The sequence below is a fragment of the Montipora foliosa genome, chromosome 12, assembly GCF_036669935.1.
Source record: "Montipora foliosa isolate CH-2021 chromosome 12, ASM3666993v2, whole genome shotgun sequence".
Taxonomy (NCBI): domain Eukaryota; kingdom Metazoa; phylum Cnidaria; class Anthozoa; order Scleractinia; family Acroporidae; genus Montipora; species Montipora foliosa.
The window spans coordinates 14,272,743-14,282,742 of NC_090880.1; the positions used below are offsets into that span (position 1 = coordinate 14,272,743).

The window sequence follows — 10,000 nt, forward strand, 5'->3', positions numbered from 1 at the left end:
AAGCTTATTCATCGGTGTGACAGGAAGCAGAAGAATTTTGTGTGGAGCGTTTGGCGGTTTTTTCCCTCCCTTCACCCCCACCCTGCCCCTCTTCTTTCCACTGATTATCAGTGTGCTGGGGTGCCTGTCTTCTTGGGAATCATGGCTGGTTTCGTAGGTTTTGCCAGCCATCGGTGCAGTCCCTATCTTGGAACTGGCTACCAATAGTGGAAGAGCTCTAGGAATTGTCTCAGGCACCCAACCTCCACTTAGCAACGCAGTTGTTAATTATAATGTAAATAATAACCTTCAGTCAATTTCATGCAAAGAACAAGTCTGCTCAGTAAAATTACTGTAAAGTTAGACAAAATTATGGTCACTTGACAAAAATATTTAAGAAGACGTTTCAAAATTGTCTGAAACGTGGGAATTTACAGGAACACAATCATATTGGTGATGTTAAAATACATTGTCAAGTAGATTACAAAGTCTAACATATGCATACATACCTGCAATAATTCTCAATTTATAATTCAGAAAAGTCTGGAAATCACATCTTTGGTCAAAAAGTTTCCTCTTTCATTGAGAGATTTTATCACAGTGACTACAGAAGAGACAAGAATTAAACCATCCTCCTTTAAGTTGTCATGCTCAATTAATTAGTATGTACATAATGAATTTATTATTTTAAGCTGCACATCTAATTCCAAAGCTAAGAAGGAATTTCTTTTAAAAATACCCCTTAGAGCCACAAAGAACAATCTATAGAAGATTAAAGAAAAGCCATGTACTTCACAATGTATTTAACTGCTGTGCACATGCAAGAATGGAATTTTCGATTTTACATTGAGAAATGATTTGCAGCCAGCCTAGCACGAAATACAGTGATGCCAACCTCTGGAGATCTAAAATCTGGAGATTAATTTCATCCAGACCCCAATATCCCCCTCACCCTACCCTCCATGATCAACTGACCCACTTCTAGCCCACAATTTAAATGAGTCCTTCTAGGTCACAATTTTGAGTCCTGATTTACCATGAAGCATGTAAATACATTGGATGGGCCTAATTATTAGCTTTATAATTATTTAAATTTCCACATAATCCGGTGTAATTTCTGCATAATCAACGCACATTTACGCATAATTCTGCCAAAAATTTCCGCATAATCTTTCATTTTTTTCCACGTCCTACCACAAGCCCAGTATCTGATCGACGAGTTCGGGCTGGACAATCTGTGAGCCAGCCAGTCATGTGAGCCATGCAAGCCTCGCAAGCGGCATTTACACTGTAAGTCATAGCACCCATTTCAAATAGCCGCGCTGATAAATAGTATTTGTATAAGAACCCATTTTAAAATGGTTAGCTTTCAATAAATGTGTGACTCACATGTTGACTCACATAGCTCACCATGTTAATGGCTTCCATGACTCGCAGCGATGGCTTGCATAGCTAGCATGGCTCGCAGCCATGGCTCGCATGACTCGCTGGCTCCCCCATGGTCCTCACTCGACAAGTTTTTCATGGTAAGTGAGGAAATTGTTGTTTGTTTTTTGAAGGTAAATAGCCTGAAATAGCCTAAACATTTCTAGACATCTTGGTACTCAATAGAAATATCTGTAGTAATTAAATTAAGTTTTGAGTAAATCTTTCAGTTTTGTGTGGATTTTGCTAAATTTTTCGAATTGCGTGTTACTGTGCTGGTTTGACTGAATTTTGCGGTCGTTCACTAGCGTACCCTGTTAGAAGGCCTGACAAAATGGAACATGCTCCAGTATATATACATATACCAGCAATAACTATCTAAGTTACTTCAAAAGATCTGGGTATCCCATATTTAGTTAAGAAGTTTCCTCTTTCAAGAAAATGAAACCGAAAATACACATAAACAACTATGTACAGCAGAGACAAGAATGCATTGAACCTTAATTAAGATGTCTTGCTCAATGATTTAAAACATTTACAAAGAGATTTGGTGATGGTTTTAAAGAAAAGTGAAAGAGGTTTAATTGAGAACTATTAATTAATACTGATGAATTCACCTAAATTCTCAGCTGTAGAAATCAACCTTCAGTTGGTGGCACTGCTGCATTCTTCTCAATCCTTTTCTTCTAATTCCCAAAACAACCCTAAAAAACACACTTGTTGATAAGCAAGTCTAACTCAAGACCAGAAAATCATTTAGTTTGGTAGTACTTCCGGAATTGTACTGCCTCTTGGCAGTTTTTGAAACAAGCCCAGCCATATACATGCAATTACATTTCCTTTTACAATTAATTCCGCTTTCTCCGTACAAAGGCATATTTTATCATAATATCAATTTTGGAGGACAATTGGTTGAAACCATGGTGAAGGCAGTCTCAGTCTGGAACAACAACACGAAGATTCATTAAAAAGAAATACAAACGCACAGAAGTTGTTGAAATTTGTTAGTTAAATAAACGCCTTACATTGCACAAAATGTTATGGAAAGCTCTTAATTAAAGGCCTTTACATTCAAGCTATGTCACGCGTGACCAGTTGTTTTGAAATTTGAACCAAGTATTCACTTTGCTCTCGTGGACATTCTGAATTCCCGTAGATATTTGTTCTTTGTTATACATAAAAAATGGTTAGCCATCAACTTTCGTTTTATTATAAGATAAAAGGTGTTTTAACACAGAAAGCAATTTGAAGTGTTTGATGAATTGTTGTTAAGTTATTGTGCATTTTTCGTAGCAACGTTCAGAAAAATCTTCAAGATTCCATTCAAATCTCGGAAGCTCCAAAGAGGAATTCGAATGTTCGTTCAGTCTTGTGGATACTCATGATCACGCGTCACATAGCTTGACTCTAAACGAAAATGAAAGTGAAAGTACTGAAAAAGATATTTTCCAAGTTGCACTCAAGCATCATCCCTATCATCGATGCATCGTGAATCAGGCGATACTAAATTACTGTGAAATGTTTCACTTCTAGTAAACGAGGCCATGGTAAAGTGATCTCCAAACAGATAATCATTCCACAAAGCACGTTGTGGCCGAAGCAAACTGAACAGTACTGAATTAAAGGCGACCAAGGAGAGATCTTATCCCCCGAAAAGTGACTTATCGTTATACTGTAAGTTACCTCCCCAGCTGGGGAAATAATTCCGCCTTTTTCTGCAATCAGCTGTTACCAATGCAAACTTCCTGCAATACTACCACAGATCAAATCTAACCAGCTAAAAATAGCGTAGCACAAATTGCCCAATACTCAGTACTTAGATACTTGGCTTTATGGCTGAATCATTTAGATTATGTATTAAATTGAATATAAGAACACAAACCTTCATCAAGCTGCAGCTTCTCACGAAAAATAAACGTCCAAACTCCTTTCGCGAGCTCTGTAAAACGCTTGTGGAATCAACAGGAAGATTAAAGCCGAATCCAGACAGTGGGGTGGATGACGTTAGAAAAGGAGCTTTTCAGCTGGGGTGGGGTGAGAGGGTGGAAAGATTTTGCAAAGTAATGGAGTAAACCTTTTTGTGACGGAAAAATTTCTATCTCGATCATCTTGACTTGTCTCATAGTATTTCTTTCATTTTAAAGCATTGGCAAGGAAGGATAAATCGTTATGGATCGCCTCCATTCCTCCCCTCCTATCTCTACTAAGGTATTTTGATATTTAACAATTATTCGCCGCAGGCGAAGTGATTATCGGTGAATATGTGAATAAGTGATTATACAAAATCAATAAGTGATTATACAAAATCGCGCGCTCTCATTGGCTCGCTATCTCGGATTATCTGCCGATAATCACCTCGACGGACAAAATGGCTGTCAGTAGTCGTTTTGCCACTGTAAGTGAAGATGATTTCGCGTTGAAATGTTTTTTTTTTTCTCTTTTTTGAACTAATCACCTGTGTATTTATACTAAAACAATTATTCGCCTCAGGCTCAGTGATTGTAGGTGAATATTCGACTCGGCTTTCCACAGAGGCTTGTGACCGGGCAGTCAACAACGGAAACTCCCAAGGTGGTTTCACTCTCAACTCTGATTGGTCCATTTGAATTTGACCGCGCGCTGGCAACCACAGGCGGCCCAGAGTCGGAAGGTAAACAATTATAAGGATTTGTATGGGAATCTTGATAACAGACTGAAAAAGACATTTATCCGCAAAAGTTCTCAATAAAAAAGCCGTACTTTATTGTCATGGTGAATTTCTTGCTTTTTGTGTGGTTTTTTGCCTGATTGAATGCGATTTAAGCGACTTCTCAAATTCCCGAGTCGTCACTCTTCCCTAAATAAAGGAAAGGCTGGCAACTCATTTCTAACTTACCTCAGATCTCGCCGAAAAAATTCACACTTCTCCGGCATCAGTCACGCTCAAACTCCGGCGATGGCTACACGGATAAATTTACTTCCCCTTGACCAAGTTTCAAGGTCCAGCGAGTATCCATCGCTGAGAAAATGCGAAAAATATTCAAATTTTCAAACTCCTCCGAGGCTCGCTAACAACCAATTTTGACACGGCTAGTCAACGGTTCACCGAGCCTCCATACGGTGAGCGCAAACCTACGCAAGTGTACCCATAGTTGGGCAGAGCAAAACAAATCCCAGACTCGTCCCCAAATACCTGCCTGGGGTCATGTTCGAGTTTCTAAATCGGCGAACGATATTAAAAGTTCCACACTGAAACCTTAAACACAGCTCCCATCGCTTTGGTTGCCCCACCGCATGTTATAAATCCGGATTTTCATCGAACTCCGTAAGTACTCGGGAATTTGAGAAGTCGCTTAAATCGCATTCAATCAGGCAAAAAACCACACAAAAAGCAAGAAATTCACCATGACAATAAAGTACGGCTTTTTTATTGAGAACTTTTGCGGGTAAATGTCTTTTTCAGTCTGTTATCAAGATTCCCATACAAATCCTTATAATTGTTTACCTTCCGACTCTGGGCCGCCTGTGTGGCAACACGACCGTTGTTGACTTGTGACCGGGCAGTCAACAACGGTCACAAAGCCTCTGAGGAAAGCCGAATAGGTGAATTTTAAGGCAAAGTTTTCGTTCGTCACGAGTCTTTCGGCCGCCGAAACACACGTATTTGGAGTGAAATTTATTGGGCTTTATGGAACTGTTGTTTTTATTGCGATTCGGGACTTTTCCTGTTGAGGAGAAAACGATTTGTGGAGTGAGGTCTGGTCAGCGATGGATGGAGTGGTCGGCCTTCCTATTATTTCAGTAACGGCTTTCCGGATGACTTCACTAAACGGCGTCAGAATGGCTCGAAACTCGGCAAAAGAGACAAGTTCGTCACACATTTGAGGTAGGAAAACTTTATTTCAAACGAGATAGTTATTTACACAATTTTTTTTACGATCGGTGATTTTCCCACACAATTCTCTGTATACACAAACTGTCGCATACACCACGTATTTTCAGCTTGGGGAGCCTGTGATCGGTCGTAATACAGTGTAGATAGCTGTTCCTACTGTAAACAGTGTAGATAGCTGTTCCTACTGTAGACAATGTAGATAGCTGTTCCTACTGTAGACAGTGTAGATAGCTGTTTCTACTGTAGACAATGTAGATAGCCGTTCCTACTGTTAACAGTGTAGATAGTTGTTCCCATTGTAGACAGTGTATATAACTGTTCCTACTGTAGACAGTGTAGATAGCTGTTCCCCTTGTAGATAGTGTAGATAGCTGTTCCTACTGTAGACAGTGTAGGTAGCTGTTCCTATTGTAGATAATGTAGATAGCTGTTCCCATTGTAGACAGTGTAAATAGCTGTTCCCACTGTAGACAGTGTTCCTACTGTAGACAGTGTAGATAGCTGTTCCCATTGTAGACAGTGTAGATAACTGTTCCTACTGTAGACAATGTAGAATTAGCTGTTCCTACTGTAGACACTGTAGATAGTTGTTTCTATGTAGACAGTTCATTTTAGTGTACATGAGGAGTAGCTTACACTTTCCTTTAACTCATTTGCATATATTCGTGATAGCGTATCATGAAATTACGACCCCTGTGATCCAACAACACGACTGCGACACTGCGGCAGCAGTGATTTTAGGGTCCATTTCTTGTGGGCGGGTATCGGCAGGTACAAAACGCAGGTCACAGGTCGCAGGGCACAGGGCACAGAAAATTTTCATATGTTTGGCATCGACCACGCTTTCCGGTCTTGTTCTTAGAGTAAAACCAGTAAATGATGAAATTGGAACTGGAGGAGTTCCTTATCTCATTCGCATGGAGACCTGGAAACGAGGGTTTGTCTTCGTTCAACGCGAAGGGAGTTGGAACGAGGCTCTGACAGGAGAATGGAACGGAAAAATAGCCAGCAATATGGCGGAAGAGTACAGTTTTGAGGTATGAAGACAGCACTTGCTGACAACTTATTTTGTTCTCAGTTCCACTGAAGAACTGGAAAATTGCCTAGTGAATTATCAACACACGTCTGCTTTGCTAACTACGGACTGAACTGCAATCGTGAGTTGACGATTTCGGTTCGTGGCTGCGTACATTGATGTTTTAGTTGTCATAAAGTTGAGTGATGGTATTTCATGGGAGGGTTCTAGTCGTGGTTATGAAATAGTGACACTTTTTAGACCGTTTGCATAATTCGAAAGGTTTCAATATACTACTAGAATCTTCAAAACCTAACGTACTTGATAGGTATTTCTGTTGACAGTCGATGCATCAGGACCAAACTCTTGTTCCATTTTAATACCTGAATGAAATCAACGTGTTTAGGAGATGAACTACGGCTTTGATCATTTCTGTTTTCTTTTTGTTTCTGTTTTTTATTCTACAGGAAACTGATTACAAGGAAATCGACTCAGAGGGACCCTCCTGGAGGTTTCTCCCTCACCTTTGCTGGGATACTTTGGTATGTCTTTTATTAAGCTTTCTAAGCTTGCTATCAACAATAAACGGCCACGCATGTGGCCAATATATGCCCCTTGGGTGTGTGGAGTTTCACTACTTTGCAAACCGAGATCAACCAATGCAGCACGTCGTCCCATACGTCCCATTGTTGTATTTATGCACGAGGGAAAAGATTCAGAAAAAAAAGCACCACTCACAACAAGGAAAGAAATTTATATTCTTGAATCACCTTAGACTTCCTTACATTGTATGGTTGACTATCAACGTACTTTTAACAAATTGTCAAGAAACATGCCAAAATGAAAATACACCTTGCTTGGTTGTGCCCTACATAACCTGCAATATCTGTAAGTTTCATGAAAATAAACTCCTTGGATGAAGTTAGGTTAGATACTAAATTTGAAACATTTACATTTTTAGCATTCGGTCATTATCATAATATCAACACTTCTAACAAAACTCTCGACGGACATTTCTGTACCAAAACACCAAATTCCCGAGATAAATGGCGCTTGTGAACTTCGCTCATCTGCTCACTGATAGGCTCGGCGATTGTTATATTTCTTGGTAGGATCTTGTCACACTTCGCCAGTACACACGTTTTTCTGACATGGTAATACACACTTTCTGAATCCCGGCTGACCTGAAGTGAGATTTTCATAACCCATAATTAGTAATTAGTAATTGTCTTCTCGCTTTTAAGTTATTGTAAGAGTAGTTGTGTTATTGAAACACATTATTGAAAGGCCTGACTTACTGGTCTTTACTAAGTAGCATTTCATTATATCGTTGATCAAACAGGGTACCAACCTTAAGTTGAATCATTCCCTTCTTCTGATAGACCCTTCTTTCTCGATGCTTGAGTATCAAATCGTATGGTGCAGGAGGTGGTGCGTCACTAGGCTTCTTCCTTAACTGCAAGACAATATTTATTAGAGATTATTAAAGCTTACCTTCCCATACCGGTATACTGAGCCTGTGATTAAAATGTTACTGTTTAAATTAAAGACCGATGCATTGGCCTACAAGTCGTTTTCATTTTGAAGACTCTCGTAGTTATCTCTTAAAACCGTCTCTATATGTCTTTAAGGCGTAACTACTATTACCTTTGATCCACAGCCATAGCAAGTCAACGCCTTAGTGTCCTTTACAAAGACAACCTCATACTCGTCACGTGGAATGGCTGGCGTCACTGATGGAACTCTCTCGGAAAATCCTGCGGTGGATCGTTCCTCTGTGTGCGTTTTTCTGGTTCTTTTCTTGCCTTTTTCGTTTTCTTTACGACCTGCTCCACTTGGCATACTCTTCTGTAGTTGGCGAGTGATGTTTGGTGTCCACTTACAAAGTACTCGTTGTAAGGAGCCCATCTGGAACGATACTGCGAGTACGTGCGCGCAGAGACTCTTGTGCTTGAACCCTTCGCAATCACAAACTGGCAATTTCCCATCAGTGACCCTAACAAGATGAAGACTATCACTTGTAGTGGACATGACCACTTTATTCGTCTTACTACCAGGAGCTTGTCCTACACCGTCCTCTTTCAAGATCACCTCAGCATTTCGCCATGAAGCTTTGAACATTTCTGGAAGGCCACTCTCATCAAAATTACCCAAAACGGCTGTTTCCTCATCCATAGGCAATTCCGTTTCCTCGTCGACAGCTGTTTGGATCAAGGGGGTGATCTTTTTAAGGTGCTCCTTCTTCTCCTTTTCGGACATTTTAATCCATTCCTCTGCAGTCTTCTTTAAGTGTTGAAACTCTGGTGCAAGTCTGTATGGGCCTTCGTCAATAACAGCTCTCTCGACGTTCCTCGCTGCTCTTTCGCACATTTCGACATATTCATCTGTGGCCTGAGACAAAGTGCTCTTCAAGATGGGTTTGCCAGATAGGGTGTCATCTGTGCGATTCTGCTCAATCTGTAGTTTGTACTGGAAATGAAGTGATTCTGAAGCGTTGTTAAAGTAAAGGTTGTCCCCAATTCCAGCCGCCTTCCTGACGGAAGTTATTATGCCTCCTCTCATGTTGTCTGCTACACAAGTTGTAAAATACTTTGCAAACCCAGGTTCAGCACCCACCTTCTCCATGACCTCCAAAGAATCCCATCTGCGTTGGGCCTCGAGCAACTTGCAGTCAAATCCTTCAGGACTGTCACTATCAATCAAACCCTTCATCATTCGCTTGTCGTCGCCGAAAATGTCTTTTAGGATTTCCCCTTTAAGTCCCTCGGTTAATTGAAGGCTTGCAAGCTTTGCGTCTACATTGTCCCGTACGTGCTTGGTACAAGGTAAGAACCTTGAAATGGGGAATACTCGAGCAAGACCGTTTTCTTGTGATTTGCTGCGATCAAGACCAATGAAAAGGACGCCTTCTATTTTAGGCTGCTTTTCGATCAAGGTGTGGCCAAAATACACAAACTGACTCTCGTCTTGTTTGACGTGTAGCATTGCTGGACCTGGTAGGTAGGGAGCTGTCCCAGTTGACCGGCTCTCCAGCTTAATGTGAGGATACACTGTGCTTGTCACATAAAAGTCTCCAACATTATATGTGGTGTCAATGGAGAATACGCCAAACTTTTCCGGATTGCAGCAATTGTTGACAACATCTTGAAGGAGTCCCTTTGATGCAATAACTGCTCGTGGGCATGGAGTCCACTGAATGTTTTGAATCCACGTGCTGTTGCGACTTTTCTCGAGAAAATTGGCCAACTCGTCTCTGTCTGTTTTTTGCCGTAGTTTAGACCTCTCGTACTTGACTTGCCTACTATTTCTCGGAAGATCTGACACTGCTTTAATTGCAAACATTCCTCTAGCATCTTGGAAAGCTTGATCATAAATTTTGCTTGGACCTTGGCAGGAGCGGACTCTCTTGCTGATGTTGCTTTTGGTACTGCGTGAAGTTGGGTAAAAACGCTTGCCTCCTTTCGCATTTCCATATTTCTTTGGGGACACGTTATGGGGCTCATCCTCAAAGAAGTACTGCATCATACCCAGAGGCTCTACTTCATTTTTCCAATTGATTACCTCGACCGTCTTTCGCTTGAAATCTTTGTGCTTCCTGTGAGTCCAATATGTTGTTTTAACAAGATACTGCCCCTGCTCAAGCAATGGCCTTTCTTGTTTTCTCCTGGGCAGTCTTTCAGTGAAGACGCCGTCTTCATCACTTGTTG

General features: G+C 40.8%; 2 protein-coding genes across 3 annotated transcripts in view; both read right to left on the minus strand.

The window, feature by feature from the left end:
• LOC137978778 (protein NLRC3-like) overlaps positions 1–3,391 on the minus strand; it is a 31,799-nt gene extending 28,408 nt beyond the window's left edge. For both annotated transcript variants that reach the window (XM_068825839.1, XM_068825838.1), the window contains exons 1-3: positions 3,287–3,391; positions 2,022–2,108; positions 489–583 (exon numbers count right to left, since the gene is read on the minus strand). The gene's annotated coding sequence lies outside the window, so the exon portion shown is untranslated. The remainder of the gene's footprint in view (positions 1–488; positions 584–2,021; positions 2,109–3,286) is intronic.
• Positions 3,392–7,389: 3,998 nt separating this feature from the next.
• LOC137980842 (uncharacterized) overlaps positions 7,390–10,000 on the minus strand; it is a 9,240-nt gene continuing 6,629 nt past the window's right edge. The window contains exons 3-5 of the mRNA XM_068828253.1: positions 7,941–10,000; positions 7,592–7,749; positions 7,390–7,477 (exon numbers count right to left, since the gene is read on the minus strand). The exon at positions 7,941–10,000 is cut by the window's right edge and continues 260 nt beyond it. Coding sequence (XP_068684354.1) covers positions 7,390–7,477; positions 7,592–7,749; positions 7,941–10,000 — 2,306 coding nt within the window. The remainder of the gene's footprint in view (positions 7,478–7,591; positions 7,750–7,940) is intronic.